Source organism: Corythoichthys intestinalis, chromosome 21 (genome assembly GCF_030265065.1).
Source record: "Corythoichthys intestinalis isolate RoL2023-P3 chromosome 21, ASM3026506v1, whole genome shotgun sequence".
NCBI lineage: Eukaryota > Metazoa > Chordata > Actinopteri > Syngnathiformes > Syngnathidae > Corythoichthys > Corythoichthys intestinalis.
This window is the reverse complement of record NC_080415.1, coordinates 38,919,510-38,941,085: the sequence shown is the minus strand read 5'-3', so window position 1 is coordinate 38,941,085 and position 21,576 is coordinate 38,919,510. Positions and strand designations below refer to the sequence as shown.

Below are 21,576 nucleotides of genomic sequence, written 5' to 3'. Positions count from 1 at the left end.
TGAAAAATAGATGTTGGGAGTAAATAAATGTTAAAATAAATAGAAATTTGAATTAAAAATATTGAAATTAATATATTGGAAAAATATAGAAATGTTGAAATAAAAATTGAAATGCATAAATATTGAAATTAATAAATAATTAAATATTGAAATAGAGGCATTTTAATGAAACTTTGAAATATTTATTTCATGTATATTTATTTGCTTTTTGCACTCCGACTGGTCCTCCATACTGTACAAACTCAGCGTAGCTATTTTTGTTTTTTCTTTTTTAATTAAAATTTTAACCCCCATAGAGTTTATGAGGATACGTAGCTAAAATTAGCCAGCTAGCTAGCTAAAATTTGCCTGGTCTTTATGATAAATACCTGGCGATTTTTAGCCGATGGCATGCACGTTTTGCGTCATATCTACCACAATATTAACAAGTGTGGCATACGTGACCCAAAATGTATGTGCAGTGACCTAAAATTCGCCAGCTCTTTACGAGCAATAATTTTAGCTAGCTAGCTCATTTTTATGGAATCCTATGAGGTGGGAACCATTGTCGCTGATATTTGTTTATGGGTCATATTTTGGTGGTACACAAAGAGATAAGTTGATGTGGTTTTCATAACCTGACTTAAGTTAATGAGTGTTCCGAAACGTCGTGTTGCTATGTCATTTCGGCATCGGTTACCAAGTGTGGCGGCGGAAACTGGCCAAGAGAACATTTTGTTTTTCTACCTTGGCTTTTGCTCCCATCGTCCGTCAAGCAGAGCCTGAGGCGGGCAGCCGCTGTCAGGAACTGCCGACCAAACAAACACAACTTTCATTCAAGCAAATCGTTTATCGTGAGGCAGGAATTACAAAATGCGAGGCTTTAAAAGACTGTTTACCGGTGGCACTTTGTGGACTTGGAGGAGTAAACGGACAAGTCAACCAGGTTAGTCACTTTTATCCTAACACTTATTAGCTTTATGATTAGCAGGAGCCAACTTGATTCATCTGTCAAAAGCATTTATTTCTATTTCATGTAGGAGGGACATCATTTTCATCATGCAGTACAAAAGTGTGTGTTGTTGGTAGTGGGCCAGCAGGCTTCTACACAGCACAGCACTTGATCAAGGTAAATAAACAAAAATACACCACGTATACTTATAGGGATGTGATACGATACGATACGATATCGTGAGATAATCGTTATTGTGGGCCTTGTATCGTAAATTGTATGGTATCGCGAGATTCCCGCCGATAATTCACATATAAAAGGAGAAATTGGTCAGCGTAAACACATTTTGAATTACACTGCATAACACAGAGGTTTATCAATATGGGATTTTCCAATCACGATGCAACTACCGATATCTAAAAAAAAAAAAAAAGTTCATCCGATTGCTGATATCCAAAGCCGATGTTTGAGGCTGATATACATTTTTTTAAGCACAGAGGTTATAAAGGCAATAGTTGCCCACACAGATGCCAGATCAAAATATTTTTTATCGACTCATTTTCTTTTTTAATCAACACGCGTTGGGGAAAAAAGTCCATATATTGGCTTGATATGTCAGCCGGCCGATATATCGGTCGACCTCTACTATATAATGGTCTTTCATTACTCTCTCAGGCACGTCAAGATGTTGAGGTGGACATTTACGAGCGACTGCCTGTCCCTTTTGGCCTTGTTAGGTTTGGGGTTGCTCCTGATCATCCTGAAGTGAAGGTGAACCTTTATTGACCCAAGAGACTTTGACATGATTTCCAACCAAAGTGCTCCATCATCATCAAGATTTTTAATTAATAATAAAGCTTTTTAATCCAGATTTATGTCACAAAAATTTTAAGACTATCTCTCCACCACGGCCGAAAACGAAAAGTGGTATTTGCCACATGGCTTTTTTTTTTTTTTTTTTTTTTGCCATGTGGCATCTTTTTTGCCATTTGGCAAAATTGATTTTAGCATGTGGCATTTTTTTTTTTGCTATGTGATGTGGCTTTTTTTTTTTTTTTTGCTATGTGGTAAATTGGATTTTGTCATGTGGAATTTTTTTGCCACGTGGCATTTTTTTGTTTCCCATGTGGCAAAATAGATTTTTGAATGGCGCATTTTTTTCTGGTATGTGGTAAATTTGATTTTGCCATGTGGCATTTTTTTGCCACGTGGCAAAATGGATTTTGCCGTGTGGCATTTTTTTTGCCATGTGGCATTTTCATTCCCAGGTAGCAAAATTGATTTTGCCAAGTGGCAAAATTAATTTTGACACGTGTATTTTTTTTTTTTTTTTTTTTGGTATGTGGTATTTTTGGGGGGGTATATGGCATTTTTGCAGGCCATGCACGTCCTTTCCATTGACGGCCATGGACGTCCAAATTTTCCAGTCATATTAAATGGCAGAACAACATGTGTGGCTGTGATTGAAATGAATGGAAAATTTGGACGTGCATAGCCGTCAATGGCATGGACGTGCATGGCCTGAAAAATGCCTTACACCCCCCCAAAAATGGCACATACTAAAAAAAATGCCACATGGTAAAATCAATTTTGCCACATGGCGAAAAAAAAATGCCACATGGAAAAATCAATTTTGCCACATGGCGAATAAAAATGCCACATGGCAAAATCAATTTTGCCACATGTAAAAAAAAAAATGCCACATGGCAAAAAATGCCACATGGCAAAAAAAATGCAACATTGCAAAAAAAAATGCCACATGGCAAATCCATTTTGCCACATAGCAAATACCACTGTTGTTTCTTGTGGTCTCTCACTTTTCCACCCTCCCTCGTCCTTCCTCAGAATGTCATCAACTCGTTTACGCAGACAGCTAAACATGCACGCTGTCGTTTTTACGGAAACGTAAACGTCGGGAAAGACGTGAGCGTTCAAGAGCTGCGGCAAGCGTACCATGCAGTAATACTGGTAAAAAGCTTATGTTCAAACCTATCTTTGCAAATAGATTTGTTTTTCCTTAAAAATGATGTTGTTCTTTGTCATAGAGTTATGGGGCGGAGGGAAACCGGAGGATGGGGATCCCTGGAGAAGACCTAACAGGGGTGTATTCTGCCAAAGACTTTGTGGGCTGGTACAATGGATTGCCAAGCTGTCGGGAGGTACGTGACTTTATGAAGCGTATGTTTTCTCCTTTTTCCTGTTCATCCCAAAATCTAGTGGGTAAACTATTTTTTTCTCTGATTCAGCTGAGCCCCGACCTGAGTTGTGAAACTGCAGTCATTCTGGGACAAGGCAATGTGGCTTTGGACGTCGCCAGAATATTACTGTCCCCGATTGACATTTTAAAGGTATCACCGTAGCGGAGTTGATGATATGTGTAGATATGAATGCACACATTCGGTCTCATAAAGAGACTCGATTGCCCTGTGATGAGCACCCGATCAGTACGCTAAAGATTTCGCCACCTTTTTCAGATAAAGGGATTGTTTTAGTGTTGCACCGATACTATTTTTTGGCTCCTAGTACTGATTAGTCATTGAATATAATGGCATTTAACACAACGTACCTTACAGTATATATATATAACTTTCTTATTTATATGATGTATAATACATGTTTTTGGACAGTTATTTTGAGGTTTCAAGGGTACTTAAAGGGTTAGTTCCGACTTACGCAGAAATTCGGGTTACATTGCAAGCCTAGGAATGGAACTCTTTCGTAGCCCAGGGACTACCTGTAATCTATATACATTATATACAGTGGTATGAAAAAGTATCTGAACCTTTTGGAATTCCTCACATTTATGCATAAAATCACCATCAAATGTGATATGATCTTTGTAAAAATCACACAGATGAAAAAACAGTGTCTGCTTGAACTAAAACCACCCAAACATTTATAGGTTATATTTTAATGAGGCTCATATGCAAACAATGACAGAAGGGGGAAAAATAAGTAAGTGAACCATCTCAGTAAACATTTTAATGAGACATCTGTGTGATTTTGACCCAACCCAGGTTAGACCCATTTGATGGTGATTTTATGCAGAAATGTGAGAAATTCCAAAAGGTTCAGATACTTTCTCATACTACAGTAAATGTGTTCTCAGGCTCACGCTTTCTTGACGCGTATTAATCACAAAGCAAGCATGCCCTCTAGTGGCTGGCTGTGGGTAATGTTAACTCCATGCTTGGCCAGTGTTAAATAACATTTTCAGACTAATCCCTAAATGGATATTTTGACCCTATGAAAGTATTTGAAATTGATAAACAAAAAAGCACGACTCATGGTCCAGAAAATACAGTACTATAATTAGAGTTCTAATCGCTGCCTTAAAAAAACAGTTTTGGAAAATTGATTGTGGTTCTCTGCAGAAAACCGACATCACTCAGTCAGCCCTGGAAGCGTTAATGGAGAGCAAGGTCTGCAGGGTGCTTATTGTCGGCAGGAGAGGACCCATGCAGGTTGCGTGCACAATTAAGGTGTGTGAGTTAACAAATGATAAATCATAACAATATTATGATTTTGCTTCAAAATGAACAAACAACTGGTATGCATAAAAATTCTGACATCATGCAAGGTGTCAACGAAACTCACAAACTTCAAAGATCAATTATACCTAGCCCTGCAAGCAGGACTGAATGGGCCCTCGCCCAACGTATCGACTCCCCAAATTTCAGCGCTGTCCGTATGTATGTGCAAAATTTGGTGAGTTTTCGAGCATATTCAGGCCTTCAAATTGGCTATATTCATTTGCCATTTAGAAGCTCTAACCCTAAACCCCAAAGAACGCCCGACTTTGGTACCCCGCCCAGGACAGGCCCGTGAATGAAAACTCACCATTTTGATAACTTAACATGTCATACATCTCATGAACAGTCTTACCAATTTTGAGGAGGATCCAACTAACTGCCTAGGAACAATGGTCTCAAAAGTGCACCTGTTTTTCGACTAAAATTGCATGTTTTTTAACGATAAATCCAAAATACCCAATTTCCTGTTGGGTTTGAAATATCGGTGCAAGAGACTTTTTGGAGCAATTTTGCACAACGTATGGACTCCGCAAATTTCATCACTCTATGTTGAAAAAACCTAAATGGAGAGTCCTATTTTAAAAATTCTGGCTTTCAAATTGGCCATATTCATTTGCCATGAAGAAGCCCTAACCCCAAACCCTAATCCAAAAAATTGCCCAACTTTGGTACCTCGCCCAGGTCGGGCCCGTGAATGAAATCTTACCATTTTGATAACTTAACATCTCATGTCTCATGAACAGTCTCACCAATTTTGAGGAGGATCCGACTAACTGCCTAAGCACAATGATCTCAAACGTGCACGCTGTTTTTCGACTAAAATTGCGTGTTTTTAAACATACAATCCAAAATTTCCCGTTGGGTTTGGAATATGGGGCAAGAGACTTTTTGGAGCAATTTTGCACAAGGTATCGACTCCCCAAATTTCATCGCTCTACGTTGAAAAAACTTAAATGGAGAGGCCTATATTAAAAATTCAAGGGGTTTTTCCAGCATGTTCAGGCCTTCAAATTGGCCATTTTCATTTGCAATGAAGAAATAATAATAAACATTTGCATTCCAATAGGGCCTCGCGCCTGGTGGTGCTCGGGCTCTAATAATACTGTATTGTTATGAAATGTAGGAGCTTCGAGAAATGGTGAAGCTACCAGGCACCAGACCGGAGATGCTGCAAAAAGATTTTGTGGGTGTCTCGGAGGCCCTATCAGGTCAGGAAATCATGGAAATATTTGTAACCTGCTACATTTTGATGAACGCTCGTTGGCTTCATTCATTAAGTTGAAAATGCAATTTTTTGCCAGAGTTTTTGTAGATTTTCGGTCACTTCGTATTCGTTTTCAGGTCACTTCTTTAACTCGTCGGTGGCCATTGACAGTGCCAGATGTCCAATTCACTGAGAAGGGAGCGAATGAACAAATGTCCCGGTGAAAACGAATTGGACGTCTAGCGCCGTCAGTGGCACTGAAAGATGATTTGGATAGATATCCTTGTCAATAGCATGTATTTTTCATTATTATTTTCAGGTTTTGAAAGTGTGTTGCTGTTTCAGATTTGCCAAGACCGAGAAAACGTCTCACAGAGCTAATGCTAAAAACCGCCGTCGAGCTTCCGACGGAGGAGGAAGGAGAACGAAGAGCCAAATGCTCGCGCAGTTGGGGACTTCGATTCTTCCGAAGTCCCGTCCGGGTCCTGCCCAATTCTGACGGAACGGGGATAGAAGCCATCCGACTGGCAGTCAACAAACTGGAGGTGAATTTTACCACCTCGATCGCGAAATGAACATGTCACGTTTTAATTTTTTGTCCGAACGAAACCAGGGTTCAGGTGAGGCTGCTCGTGCGGTGCTCACTGACGAGTTAGAGGATGTGACCTGTGGCCTTGTCATTAGCAGTATCGGCTACAAGAGCCTCCACATTGACCCAGCGGTGCCATTTGACCCCGACAAAGCCATAGTTCCCAACCAAATGGGACGGGTTCAACAAGCTCCAGGTACAAGTTTAAAAAAAAAAAAAAAAAACACTAACAATCAGGCAATAAATAATACGGATCTCCCCAAGCCAATCACTTGTTGACTGAGTTAAGCATTATTTCTATTCTATTATTATTTCTAAAAACACTTTGTTTGTTTCCATAAAATGTGGAATTCACTCCACCAGTGTAAATTTTATTGTATTGCTGAGAGACGTCCCTAATAGTAAATACTCAACAACATTGTTCCTTTTCAGGTTTGTACTGTAGCGGCTGGCTCAAGACGGGCCCAACTGGTGTGATCGCCACCACTATGAATAATAGTTTTGACACTGCAAAATCCTTGATGGAAGACTTGGATTCAGGAATTTTGGACACATCGGCCGCTAAATCTGGGGCACAAAATATCACAACTCTACTTGAGAAGAGAGGTACATTTCTGCTGGACTGATGTTAAACTTAGAATGCATTCATTAAATACTGGCGCACTAGAAAATGCTATTTTGGTCGAAATTTGCTCCGCCACGTGTCACTTAGAGGTTAGATTTTGTGCTCGAACCCGAACCCGATGTCGGGTCGGGCCCACAATTTAAGCATTCACGTTCGGGTCAGGTCGGGTCGGGCCGCCATGCCGGACTAATAAATTATTTAAAAAAAAAAAAAAAAATGGAGAGCAAGCACTCTGTATTGCGCTTTTGCTTGTGCGTGTGCACGAACGCCGTGGCGCCGGCCGCTTATCCTTCTTGTCCTCCCTCTCTACCGTTTGCGCACGGCCGAGGCGCCCCCCTCTCCTGTTCCCTCTCCTTGTCAGAGAAGCGCGTCCATGTGAGAACAATATCCCACACACTCAGAAATATGTTTAACAAACTTTCCCAGCGTTATTTCGTTGTGTGAATGCTTTGATAATTCTCAAAAAAATATGTAGATTATTTAAACATTAAGAAAACTTGCGTTTTTTTCTGCCAACTCGAAGAAATGAAAATAAATTGCTGCTGCTGCGTTTTTTCCGCGTCACTCAAAAAAAAAAAAAAAAAAAATGGAGAGCAGTCTCTCTGTATTGCGCTTTTGCTTGTGCGTGTGCACGAATGCCGTGGCGCCGGCCGCTTTTCCTTCTTGTCCTCCCCCTCTACCGTTCGCGCACGGCCGAGGCGCCCCCCTCTCCTGTTCCCTCTCCTTGTCAGAGAGGCGCGTCCATGTGAGAACAATATCCCACACACTCAGAAATATGTTTAACCAACTTTCCCAGCGTTATTTCGTTGTGTGAATGCTTTGATAATTCTCAAAAAAATATGTAGATTATTTAAACATTAAGAAAATTTGCGTTTTTTTTCTGCCAACTCGAAGAAATGAAAATAAATTGCTGCTGCTGCGTTTTTTCCGCGTCACTCAAAAAAAAAAAAAAAAAAAAAAAAAATCGGGTTTTTCGGGCTCGGGCCTGCAAATCTAGTTAAGTGATCGAGCTCGGGCCGGGTCGGGCCTCAATACCAGCGGGCCGTGTCGGGTCGGGCTGGATTTTTTAGGCCCGAACTAGGCTCTAGTGTCACTAACTATTAATTTTGGGGCATTTATGGATCACTTGCTAGACGTCCGATCCATTTTGACGGGCAGGGCGAATGAAGGCCCCTCCCAGTTACTGTCATTTTCAGACTATAGACCCTACTCACCAACGTCACAGAATGACGTGTCGCTGTATCCTGCCGCCATATTGTCCGTCTCTGTTTAGCCCTATTCTCAATGGTTTCAATTAGTCGTTCAGTTTATAGAGCAATTCATGGAAGCCCCGGTGCTTTCAGATGCTGTAAACTCATTGGATGCGTTGCATAAAAGGCGTTATGTGGAAAAGCTTCAGTCTATCCATTCGCCAGATCCATATTTGATGCCTAAATCGATATTTTTCGACCCGCTGTCTTCGCTCTCTCTGCCTGACATCTGCTACCCTGATATCTACAACCAGCTTGTCCACACAAAATCAGCCTATTCTCACGAAAGTTTGAAAAACTTTAAGAGCAGCACTCTAAGCAACATTACCCTGTGTGATTTCTAAAATGGCGACAATCAAAAAAAAAAAAAAAAAAAAAGTTGACTGCGATGGCCGACACTTCAAGGATAGGTGGATATTGGACTATTTCTTCTATAAAACACGCAACAACTGTGTCTGCCTCATTTGCAAAGAGACAGTCGCTGTTTTCAAAGAGTTCGATGTGACGCAATATTACTAAACAAGACACGCTGACATGTACGACAACATTACAGGGAAGATACGCAGCGAGAAATTATAGCAACTTGAAGCTAGTTTATTTTTTCACAGCAGCAGTATTTCGCAAGAGTCCGAGTGTCGAAAGAGAAAGCCACAAAGACGAGACTGTTGAAATTATGAATTTAAAAAAATAATAAAGCAAATGTGACACACAGAAGGGCTTGCTAAAATTTGTTTAAATATATTGTTCTATGTAAATGAGCCAAGGTAGCCCCCTGCATTTTTACCACACCAAAGCTGGCCTCCCTTTGCAAAAGGTTTGGACACACCTGTTTAACTGATGATCCGTAGACGAGGCCAGCTTCTTTCACTTGGTACCAGCTAAATATTATTTAAAATGTAATGATGGTGGAAGAAATAAGCATCTTGAATTTGAAAGTGTATGTTGTCGGCGATTAGTCTCGCAATGATCTTAATTGTGGTTGTCAGCCCAAAACCCTCTAAATATATATTAAATGCATCTTACCAGATATAAAATGACTACTACATAATCCGTGGTAATCGTTTGGAGCCCAGTTTTCTCGTCGAATTGCAGCAGTCCATCTCGCTCTCCTCTCCGGGTCTCTCGGAATACGGTAGAACTTCAAGTCTCTCCGTCTATCTTCTGTTATTGCAACCAACCGCCACACACGCCTTCACCATTATGATTATTAATGTTAACGAGCAGAAAAACACGCCATAATAGGAGGAATTTACGTAGTGGTGATGCATCAACACGACGATTAGACGGACAATATGGCGCGGAGGCGTGGTCATGTGAGTAGGGTCTATAAGCCGCTCTTTTTTCCCTTTATTTTTAATCATGGTCCAGTACGGCTTATTTGTTGATTTATTTGGGTTGATAGGTAACACATGCCTCCTAGCATGCATTGCAGTGCTACATGTGTAAATAACTATCAAAATTCATATTTTATGTTAATTATTTCTTCAGTAACTGTTCCAGTGGTTTCATTAATTGCTAGTTATGGTATTCGGTAACACTTTATTTGACAGTGGCGTCATAAGACGGTCATAATTATGACATCACACTATCATGGGCCATAAACTTCATAACCTATTGACATGACACGGGAAATGGGGCCGATCCGCTGGGAGCCTATTTTCCAAAACTTTAAATATTGCCTAATGTAAACTGAGGTTTTCCGGTGAAAATTCCTGTGAATAAATGCTCAAATCCCCGAATTCTTTAAAGATATCGACGTAAAACACTCATGATTCTTTGTTAAAAGCAACAAACAAAAAAAAAGTGCAGTTAGCATTTATTTTACTTAAATATTGCAAACAATGAAGCCAATGCAGTAGCGGCTAATTTCTCCCAGTATTTTTTTTCACAATGTTTTAAAATGCATGCATGGTCTGAAAAATATAATTACCTTGAATCCTCGAACAAATCACTCCTGAGACAAACCTTCCTGTTTGTATGCGGTACAGCTTTAGTACTTTTTCAACAGAAATCCGGCGTTAGATCGTGCGTGCGTGTGTGTGTTTGTGAATAGCTCCTCTTGATGTGGGCGGCCCCCTACTTGAATGCGAGGCAGAGTGCACAACCGATCTGACCCGTCAATACATTATGAAGTCTATGCCCTTACAAGTAGAAAGGTGAATTTTTCTGCCAGATTAGAGTGTCAATGTGAAAATGACACCTTGTAAAAGCTCTATGTATTCATTGTGTGAAGCATTCATCAATTTATCTAAAGGGCATTGTTCTGTTGGTCAACAGGAGTAATCCCGGTGACCTTCTCGGATTGGGAAAAGATTGACCATTTGGAAACAAGGAGGGGCGAGTCCATAGGAAAACCAAGAGAAAAACTGCTGACTGTAGAAGCAATGCTCCAAGTGGCATGGGCCTGATCACCATAAACAGTTTAGAGATGAAAAACCAAGAGAAAGACTGCTAACAGTAGGTCACTGCTCCATGTGGCATGGGCACGATCATCATGAACAATTTCAGTCAAAAGACCCTTCACCTTTCAGTCGGATGAGAACGTGTCTCAACACATTTGACCATGGGTGTACTGTATGACTATTGTCACATCAGACAGAAAACAGGATGACCATCATGCATTAAATTTTTTTTAACCATTATTTTTTTGTAATCAATTTTAATCTATATAAAAGGTCTGTAAACAAACATGAAATAATAAGTTTAATTCACTGCAATACAATAAAGTATGTTCAATGCACAAGTCATCAGTTTTTGTATGTTTTGTATAGCAATCAAAGAATCATTTCCTGCCCCTCCCAGTTAGAATGGATTGAACATCTACTGTTGTTGTTTTCAACATCAATTTCCTTTTACCAACTCGCACAACACACAAATCTGACCGCATTTATTAATGTATTTTGATGTTATTGAGTTCTAACATCTTGACCATTTCCCTTTATCAGTCTGGCATTCATTGCGTTGGATGAGAGCTCCCTTTATTGCAGTGCTTCTCAGTTTTTTGTTAGCCCCCCCGGAAGATGTAAACGTTTCACCCACCCAACTCTCTGCCGCCACTGTAAATAGTATCATTTGTCTTTAAAATAGGGCTGTCAAACGATTAAAATTTTTAATAGAGTTCATTACAGCTTAAAAATTAATTAATCGCAATTAATCGCAATTCAAACCATCTATAAAATATGCCATATTTTTCTGTGAATTATATATATATTCTGTAAAATAAATTGTTGGAATGGAAAGATAAGACACAAGATGGATATATACATTCAACATATGGTACATAAGGACTGTAGTGGGCATTTCACTCTACTGTCATTTAAATCTGTCTATGCTGTCCTCACTCCGAAGCGTCTACTTTTTCCAAAGCTAGACAGCTAGTGAACGACGCCTTAATAATCAGACTTCTGATTTATTAATAAAATGGCCTCAAACCACTGTCCTTTTTAGACCGTAGTGAAACTACAAAAAAAAGTACACAAGCATTGCATTAGCAAAAACGTTAGCTTAGCACGCTATACAGGTTAACTAAACATAAACAAAAAGCGTCTCATACAAAAAATATAACATTTCGCTTATTAACATAATATGTACATTCTTTACAACAACCATACTTACGGACAAATCTTGTCCAAGGATAATATAAGCACAACAGAGACGTCGTGCAGCCATATTGAACTGGTAAGAAAACAAACCATGTCGCAAAGCGACCACAAGAGTTCGCTGTTAGACAGCACAAAAACCCTTGCTGTAAAACTTACCTAAAGGCAGAATGCTGTCTGAGCGGGACATGTGCGTTAATTGCGTCAAATATTTTAGCGTGATTAATTTTAAAAATTAATTACCGCGCGTTAACGCGTTAATTTTGGCAGCCCTACTTTAAAACTTTTATTATTCTAAGAACACCTCTGCATAACATGTCCCATTTTTTATATTGAAAAAAAATAGATTAACTTACAATATAACTCACTGGTCACTTTATTAGGTACACCTGTCCAACTGCTCGTGAACACTTAATTTCTAATCAGCCAATCACATGGCGGCAACTCAGTGCATTTATGCATGTAGACATGGTTTAAGACAATCTCCTAAAGTTCAAACAGAGCATCAGTATGGGGAAGAAAGGTGATTTGAGTGACTTTAAACGTGGCATGGTTGTTGGTGCCAGAAGGGCTGGTCTGAGTGTTTCAGAAACTGCTGATCTACTGGGATTTTCACGCACAACCATCTCTAGGGTTTACAGAGAATGGTTGTAACTAAATATTGCCATCTAGTGTATTTGTTGAGCTTTCAATAAATGATACTGTAGCGACTTAACTGTTCTGCCCAAATGCATGATGGGAAGTGGTGCAACCATGACTGTGTGTGGTGGCTGCAAATGCTATATCTTCTCTGCGTTGGGTACACTACAGGTTGTTGAGAAAAAGATCAACTCCTGTCATTCTTCCCCACGTCGCTTTCCACAATATTTATAGTAGCTGTGGGAGAGATGATAAAGCTTTTGCCAATTAAAAGCATGAATGCTTGTATCTACTCCACTCACTTGACACTGCCTCTCATCTCAGTATATACAGTTATGGTCAAAAGTTTACATACACATGTGAAGAACATAATGTCTTGAGTTTCCAGTTATTTCTACAACTCAGATTTTTCTCTGATAGAATGATTGGAACAGATACTTCTTTGTCACAAAAAACATTCATGAAGTTTGCTTCTTTTATGACTTTATTATGGGTGAACAGAAAAAAGTGATCAAATCTGCCTGGTCAAAAATATACATACAGCTGCGCTAATATTTGGTAACTTGTCCCTTGGCCATTTTCACTTCAATTAGGCGCTTTTGGTAGCCATCCACAAGCTTCTGGCAAGCTTCTGGTTGAATCTTTGACCACTCCTCTTGACAGAATTGGTGCAGTTCAGTTAAATTTGATGGCTTTCTGACATGGACTTGTTTCTTCAGCATTGTCCACAAGTTCTCAATGGGACTTTGGGAAGGCCATTCGAAAACCTTCATTCTAGCCTGATTTAGCCATTCCATTACCACTTTTGATGTGTGTTTGGGGTCATTGTCCTGTTGGAACACCCAACTGCGCCCAAGACCCAATCTTTGGGCTGATGACGTTAGGTTATCTTGAAGAATTTGAAGGTAATCCTCCTTCTTCATGATCCCATTTACTCTCTGTAAAGCACCAGTTCCATTGGCAGCAAAACAGCCCCACAGCATAATACTACCACCACCGTGCTTGACGGTAGGCATGGTGTACTTGGGGTTAAAGGCCTCACCTTTTCTCCTCCAAACATATTGCTGGGCATTGTGGCCAAACAGCTCGATTTTTGTTTCGTCTGACCACAGAACTTTCCTCCAGAAGGTCTTATCTTTGTCCATGTGATCAGCAGCAAACTTCAGTCGAGCCTTAAGGTGCCGCTTTTGGAGCAAGGGCTTCCTTCTTGCACGGCAGCCTCTCAGTCCATGGAGATGCAAAACACGCTTGACTGTGGACACTGACACCTGTGTTCCAGCAGCTTCTAATTCTTGGCAGGTCTGCTTTTTGGTGATTCTCGGTTGAATCTTCACCCTCCTGACCAATTTTCTCTCAGCAGCAGGTGATAGCTTTCGTCTTCTTCCTGATCGTGGCAGTGACAAAACAGTGCCATGCACTTTATACTTACAATTGTTTGCACTGTTGCTCTTGGGACCTGCAGCTGCTTTGAAATGGCTCCAAGTGACTTTCCTGACTTGTTCAAGTCAATGATTCGCTTTTTCAGATCCATGTATGTATATTTTTGACCCAGCAGATTTGATCACTTTTTCTGTTAACCCATAATAAAGTCATAAAAGAACCAAACTTCATGAATGTTTTTTGTGACAAAGAAGTATCTGTTCCAATCACTCTATCGGAGAAAAATCAGAGTTGTAGAAATAACTGGAAACTCAAGAGAGCCATGACATTATGTTCTTCACAAGTGTATGTATGTAAATTTTTGAGCACGACAGTAAGTAAAACGGCGCCGTTGTAGGCTGTTTGCGGCAATGCGTGAATGAGTTGTACCGCGAATGCGTTAATTGCAATAAATATTTTTTGACGTGATTAATCCAAAAAAATTACCGCCAGTTAACGCGATAAAATTGACAGCCCTACATTTAACAAAACAAAATGCATTCATTTGGGATGAAATGCATAACTGATCCTACAACAATCTAACTGTGTACTGGCAAGCAGGGTGGCCAACCAATTTATAGGGGTGGCCGTGGCCGCCCCTGGCCACCCCCTGGTGGCGCCACTGCCTTTTTGAGGAGGGCCCCTGGATATGTTCGCCTTAGGCCCCAAAATTGCCAAGTCCGCCACTGTTTAGAACACAGCCATTGTGATAATTGCACATTTTTCAAACATTTATTGTCATCGCACCCTCGGTCAAGTCCCAGCTGTTGCCGTCCTGCTGGCCCTTGCTGCTCACGTTGTAGCTCTGCTGGTGGTCGTCATATTATTGGAGCTCTGCTGATGGTCGTCGTCTCATCATCGTCATCGCGGCCCTTGCTGATGGAGCTTTGCTGCCGCTCGTCGTCATCATCGTCATCGCGAACCTTGCTGAAGAAGCCTTGCCGATCGGTCGTTGTCACCGCCCTCGCTCATGTGATCGTCGTGGCGCCGCTGGCCCTCGGCGCTCGCGTTGCGGCTCTGATGGTTGTGGAGGCGCTGCTGGACCTCGGCGCTTACGTTGCGGCTCTGCTGGTGGGCGTCGTGCTGCTGCTGTTGGCCCTTTCCGCTCAAGCCGCGTCCCTGCTGGTGGTCTTCGTCGTAGCGCTGCTGGCCCTCGGCGCTCACATTGCGGCTCTGCTGTGGGTGGTCGTCGTGCTGACCCTCGGCGCTTACGCTGCGACTTTGCTGGTGATCGTCGTCGTGGTGGTGCTGGTGGTGGTCGTCGCCGTGCTGGTCCTCGCCCTTGTTGAAGCCCTTTTGGAGTACACCATCGACTAAGGCTGTAGTCGTCGACTTCTTCGGTTGCATGTTGGCTTTATAGAGACATTTCCATTTGGTTTGCTCTCAAAAATCAGAGGGGACTAAAGTTAGGATTTCCATCCAAATTTAAATCTATGCCTGCAACGCTCAAAGTGTCATGCAAAATATGTACATAAACTCATTTTTTTAAAAAAAAATATCCTCGCCGTCTTTAGCCTGTTGCTTCAACACAAAATCCAAAGACTGGAGAATTTGAAAAGCCTTCTTGACGGAATCACCAACAGGGGACACATCTGAAACAAACAAAACAAATCTTAACATCCAAAACAGAAATTTAATTCCCTAATAACTAGGGCTGTCAAACGATTAATTTTTTCAATTGAGTTAATTACAGCTTAAAAAGTAATTACCCTAATTTTCGGACTATAAACCGCTACTTGTTACCCTCATTTTGAATCCTGCGGCTAGTAGTCCAGTGTGGCTTATTTGTTGATTTATTTGGGTGAATAGGTAACATTTTATTTGACAGCAGCACCATAAGACTGTCATAAGAACATCATAATTATGACATGTCACTATCATGGGCATTACTGAATGCTTATGACAGATGTCAATATGTCTCATGTGGCATATTATGTCACTAAATCCATTTATGTCCAGCTCAGATCTTTTACATCCATTCAAAAGTGAGATAATTTGCTGGATGACACTAACTGACATCTATTATAAGCATTCATTAATGCTTATGACTGTGTCATGTAATAAATATGACTGTCTTATGACAGTATTATGGCACCACTATCCAAGAAAATGTTACCAAGTACCATAACTAGCAATTAATGAAACAACTGGAACAGTAACTGAAGAAATAATTAGCACAGAACATGACTGTTATTTACATCTGTAGCGCCGCCATGCATGCTAGGAGGAATGTTGGATGACAACAGTGTTGAGAGCAGGTGGCAGCAGAGGTTGACTGTCTACCCCAAGGAAGCAGTGATGGCCAAATGAAGCTTTTAGTGACAATAAGGCTTTGCAGCCAATTGGTTCAAAGCTTAATGATGGGTTATTTGGTCTCATGACAGTTTTACGGTGCCATTGTCAAATGAAGTGTTAGCAGTTAATATCTTTTGGTGTAAATATCCCATACTACAATGAGGACAACTGCGGCTTATAGTCCAGTGCGGCTTATCTATGAACAAATGCCGTTTTCATGTCAAATTTGGTGGCTGGTGGCTTATAGTCAGGTGCGCCTTATAGTCCAGAAATTACGGTGATCGCAATTCAAACCATCTCTAAAATATGCCATATTTCCATATTTTTCTGTAAATTATTGTTGGAATGAAAAGATAGATAGGACGGATATATACATTCAACATACAGTAAACGGTGTTATACTTATATAGCGCTTTTCCACCTTTCAAGGCGCTCAAAGCGCTTTACACTATCTCACTATTCACCTACTGGTGACGCAGCACCAGGAGCAACATGGGGTTCAGTATCTTGCTCAAGGATACTTAGGCGAGTTCATCAGGGCGAAGAATCGAACCCACAACCTCTGGGTTGGGGGACAACTACTCTACCACTGAGCCACACCACCCCATATAATACATAAGTACTGTATTTGTTTATTAGAACAATAAATCAACAAGATGGCATTAACATTATTATTAACATTCTCTTAAAGCGATCCATGGATAGAAAAACTTGTAGTTCTTAAAAGATAAATGTTAGTACAAGTTATAGAAATTTTATATTAAAACCCCTCTTAATCTTTCAGTTTTATTAAAATTTGTAACATTTTCAATCAAAAAATAAACCAGCTCGCCCGCCATTGTTGATGTCAATAATTACACCATGCTCACTCCCCAAACCCATAAAATCATTTGGACCCAAGCGCCAGCAGAGGGGGGCCAAACAACAAAAAACAAGTAACAAGCGGACATTACACTGCTGTCATTTTCATTAAGCTGATTTTGCGTATTAATTCGTTTATTTTTCGCATCACGCCAGCCAAATGTGCTGCAGGTTTCTGTTGCTGCACCAGGAAGAGGCATGTGAGCCTTTTTGGGTTTCTAAAAGTTCACGGCGGAGATAGGTCAAAACAAGTCCGACAACTGTGGGACCATTGGACTTATGAAGGAGTAACTACGTGTTTTGTATTTTGTCTAGGGCTGTCAAATGATTAAAAATTTTAATCGAGTTAATTACAGCTTAAAAATGAATTAATCACAATTCAAACCATCTATAAAATATGCCATATTTTTCTGTAAATTATTGTTGGAATGGAAAGATGAGACAAGATGGATATACCGTATACATTCAACATACGGTACATAACTATTGTATTTGTTTATTATAACAATAAATCAACAAGATGGCATTACCATTATTAATTCTGTTAAAGCGATCCATGGATAGAAAGACTTGTACTTCTTAAAAGATAAATGTTAGTACAAGTTATAGAAATTTTATACCTCTTAATGTTTTTGTTTTATCAAAATTTGTTAACCTTTTTAATCAAAAAATAAACTAGCTCACCCGCCATTGTTCTCACTCCCCAAACCCATAAAATCATTTGGACCCAAGTGCCAGCAGAGGGCGCCAAACAACAAAAAACAAATAACAAGCGGACATTACACTGCTGTCATTTTAATCTGTTTGAGCGGGGCATGTGCGTTAATTGCGTCAAATATTTCAACATAATTTTAAAAATTACCGCCCGTTAACGCGATAATTTTGACAGCCCTACTAATAACATTTTTACCTTTTTTAAAACCAGCATTGGAGTCATCTAGTGTAGTAGCACCAGCTGGAAAACAAAGCACCACATACAAACAATGAGTGAGGTTTGAAGAAAAATGTGCTCAGGTATAGTCAAGGGCGTAGGTTTGATCGCAACATTGGTAGGGACCATATAACAGCATAACCTGCATTCACACTTTTTGCTGGGGACGGGACATTAATAAGTCACAATAGCTAACGTCATGAAAATTGAGGAAAACGAGTGACGTGTTGCGGTACGCCATTGAAATGAGTTCGGTCTAGATTTGTCATGCTCGTGCTTTTCCTCCATACAAGGCATTCACAATGGCAGTACACACACATGCGTTCTGGATAGTTTACGACTTCTTGGCTACTACAAAGTTCTATTTCACTTACAGTGTGTGTTGGAGTTTTTGTATTGGAAATAAAAGCGGGCCTGCGAGTCAAGTCATCACTCGAAAAGTCGAAATGAATGCCTCAATCCCCCATTTACTGCAAAATGGAGCCGAAGGGGTGCCATTTGTTTGTACTAAATTTGCGCTAGTTGTTGGGACGCCCCTATGTTATTGAATTGGTACGTTCCGTCAGCCGCGGGAGTTGGATTTCTAAAATTTGCGAAGGACACTTGGAATCTCAAAACCGATATTGACCAATTTTGCTCCTAAGGTATTTTCAGAAAACAATTTTTGTCAAGATACAACTCGTTTTACATGTGAAGTCAGTATACATCTTGCCTAATGCAATCTGATATGCTTGCAAACATGACCAGTTTTTCACTGAAACTGCTGATAGTTTTGCCTCATAATCATGGACTTTTAACTGCCAACCAGTAAGGCTCATGACCTATTTTGCATGATCAATTAAACAGACACACCTCCTTTTAAATACAGCATATAAGCAACTCCAAGCTCTGTTCGGTGTGCATTTCTCTACACAGCTTTGTTCTGTCATTGAATGCACCCAAAAATTTCTGAAATTAAAACTGCGCAGTAATGATCTCTTGCCTCCACTCTAGCCGTCTCACCTGAATTGAAAGCGAACACGCAGGACCTGAAAGTGCTTACAACACATTGTAAGAGGTCTTGAGTTTCATCAGCCAATCCTTTACGACACACCACTCCTAAAGTGACTCAATATAGTCTATCTAAATCTAGCTTCTACTTTAAACAGACGTTTTGTTTTACACATGCACCCATTTCATTTGAACCCAAGGATTAAATTAAAATGTCAAACAAAAGGGCTGTACATGAAATAGTTTAATGCTTTGCCATGCTACCATCAAGACTTCAAATAATTACAGTCAAAGGAACGTCGTCAGAGTCCCAATCCTCCATTCTGTCATCCTGGTAGCTTTTGCTCATGTCTCCACTCAGGCGAATCTTGATAGTGTTCTGAGGGCTCTGGTTGACATTCTCAGCACTCTGGAGAACCTGTTTCACAGTATTCTGATTGCTCTGGTTCACAGTGTTCTGATGGATTGGGTTAACCATCTCTACACGCTGTTGGCTTTGGCTCACAATGTTCCGATTGCTTGGGTTAACATTCTGGTTCACAGCTTCCTGATGGTTCAGGGTAACGTCGTTTGCACTCTGAGGGCTTTGGCTCACAGCGTTCTGATTGCTCACATTGACAAGTTTGCTCGGGTTAACAGTCTTGGCACCCTCTTGGCTCTGGCTCACAGTGTTCTGATGGCTTTGGTTAACATTCTGGGGAACCTGGTTCACAGCATCCTGATGGTTCGGGTTAAAGCCTTCAGCACTCTGAGGAACCTGGCTCACAGTCTTCTGATGGCTCACGTTGACATGTTGGCTCGGGTTAATATTCTGGGTACTCTGTTGGCTTTGGTTTACATTCTGGGGAAACCTGGTTCACAGCGTCCTGAGGGTTCGGGTTAACATTCTGGGCACTCTGGCTCTGGTTAACGCTCTCAGCACTCTGAGGAACCTGGCTCACGTTGACATGTCGACTCGAGTTAACAATCTGGGTACTCTGTTGGCTCTGGCTCAGGTTAACATTCTGGGAACGCTGGGGTACCTGGCTCACAGAGTCCTGATGATTCAGGTCAATGTCTGCACTCTGTTGGGTTTGACTAACACTGTTCTGATGGCTCGTGTTAACATGTTGGCTTACGGCATTTTGATGGCTCGGATTAACGGTCTTGTCATGCTGTTGGCTCTGGCTCACATTCTCAGTACTCTGGAAAACCTGGTTCACATTCTGGGCACTTTGTTGGCTTACTGGGTTCTGATGTCTCAGGTTAAGATTCTCTGCAGTCCGTTGGCTCTGGCTCACGGTGTTCCGATGGCTCGGGTTAGCGCTCTCAGCACTCTGAGGAACCTGGCTCATACTCATGTTGTAGGTCTGCTCTCCCTGGTGACTGGTGCCTGCATTTGTTGCCAGTTGACCTTAGGAAAAAAAAAAAAAAAAAAAAAAAAAAAAAAAATCCACATTAGGTCCAACTTTGATCCCAACAAGGATATCCAGAGTAGTTCTTTCCAACCACTGTGCCATGTTTTGTTAAAAAGTGTTTTACCACCAACAAATGATGTTAAGCGTTCTCACCTGGTACACTGCCGTTATTAGGCCAAACTCTATATTCATCTTGTGTAGCACCAGCTGGGAAACAAAGGCCTACAGACAAAAAAAAAAACATTTAGGGAATGTAAAAATATACATAGAAATGACTTCGAAATTGCAAGTCCTCACCTCTTTTGATCAAGACTGCATGCACCAGAACAAGCAGAAGCCAAACAGCAGCCATGATTTCAGTGACCTTTGTGAAAAGAAGTGACCAGGTGAGCTTTTATATCAGGTGAGCTGGTGAGTGTCCACAGCTGGTGCTGATTGGATCTAATGAGCATCATGTAGCAAGACCACGTTCAGCCGTAAATTTAGGACAACAGGGGGCATTTAGCTGAACTGAAACAGTTCAAGGTCACAAAGCTAGCTATGTAATCTTTGATTGGGCAGGAATCTTATGATTAGGGGTGTCAAACGATTAAATTTTTTAATCGAGTTAATTACAGCTTAAAAATTAATTAATCGCAATTCAAACCAGCTATAAAATATGCCATATTTTTCTGTAAATTATTGTTGGAATGGAAAGATGAGACACAAGATGGATATATACATTCAACATACAGTACATAAGTACTGTATTTGTTTATTAAAACAATACATCAACAAGATGGCATTACCATTATTAACATTCTGTGAAAGCGATCCATGGATAGAAAGACTTGTAGTTCTTAAAAGATAAATGTTAGTACAAGTAATAGAAATTTTATATTAAAACCCCTCTTAATGTTTTCGTTTTAATTGTACAATTTTCAATCAAAAAATAAACTAGTAGCACGCCATTATTGATGCCAATAATTACTTACCCAATGCTCATGGGTGCTGAAGCCTATAAAATCGGTCGCACCCAAGCGCCAGCAGAGGGCGACAAAACTCTGAAAAACACAACAAGTACACATTTCACTGTGCTGTCCTTTTAATGTTTGAGCGGGGCATGTGTGTTAATTGCGTCAAATATTTCAACGTGATTAATTTTAAAAATTAATTACCGCCCGTTAACGCCATAATTTTGACAGCCCTACTTATGATATGAAGCGGCTTACTCTCCCTAGATTCAACAGCATAGAGGGGAAAGTTGTCAAACGTACAGCCCACAGGCTAGAAGTGGCCCGCAAGGGGGGCCAATCCGGCCTACTGCGTTCTGC

At 40.6% G+C, this 21,576-nt stretch overlaps 3 protein-coding genes across 3 annotated transcripts; 1 reads left to right on the top strand and 2 right to left on the bottom strand.

Annotated features, from left to right (window-relative positions):
- The first annotated feature begins 563 nt into the window (after positions 1-563).
- On the top strand, positions 564-10,875 carry fdxr (ferredoxin reductase). The gene is made up of 12 exons (XM_057825210.1): positions 564-925; positions 1,020-1,108; positions 1,607-1,702; positions 2,777-2,899; positions 2,977-3,090; positions 3,178-3,279; positions 4,306-4,413; positions 5,588-5,672; positions 6,014-6,213; positions 6,282-6,453; positions 6,690-6,863; positions 10,410-10,875. The coding sequence occupies exons 1-12, from the start codon at positions 853-855 to the stop codon at positions 10,538-10,540; spliced, it is 1,467 nt and encodes a 488-aa protein (XP_057681193.1). The 5' UTR covers positions 564-852; the 3' UTR covers positions 10,541-10,875.
- Positions 10,876-14,529: 3,654 nt separating this feature from the next.
- Positions 14,530-19,397, bottom strand: LOC130909645 (sex-determining region Y protein-like). The gene is made up of 3 exons (XM_057826372.1): positions 19,153-19,397; positions 17,856-17,900; positions 14,530-15,381 (listed from the first exon to the last, which is right to left on the bottom strand). The coding sequence occupies exon 3, from the start codon at positions 15,134-15,136 to the stop codon at positions 14,702-14,704; it is 435 nt and encodes a 144-aa protein (XP_057682355.1). The 5' UTR covers positions 15,137-15,381; positions 17,856-17,900; positions 19,153-19,397; the 3' UTR covers positions 14,530-14,701.
- On the bottom strand, positions 19,390-20,654 carry LOC130909644 (uncharacterized). Its single transcript, XM_057826371.1, has 3 exons — positions 20,561-20,654; positions 20,417-20,485; positions 19,390-20,259 (listed from the first exon to the last, which is right to left on the bottom strand). The coding sequence occupies exons 1-3, from the start codon at positions 20,613-20,615 to the stop codon at positions 19,670-19,672; spliced, it is 714 nt and encodes a 237-aa protein (XP_057682354.1). The 5' UTR covers positions 20,616-20,654; the 3' UTR covers positions 19,390-19,669.
- Between the last annotated feature and the right edge of the window lie 922 nt (positions 20,655-21,576).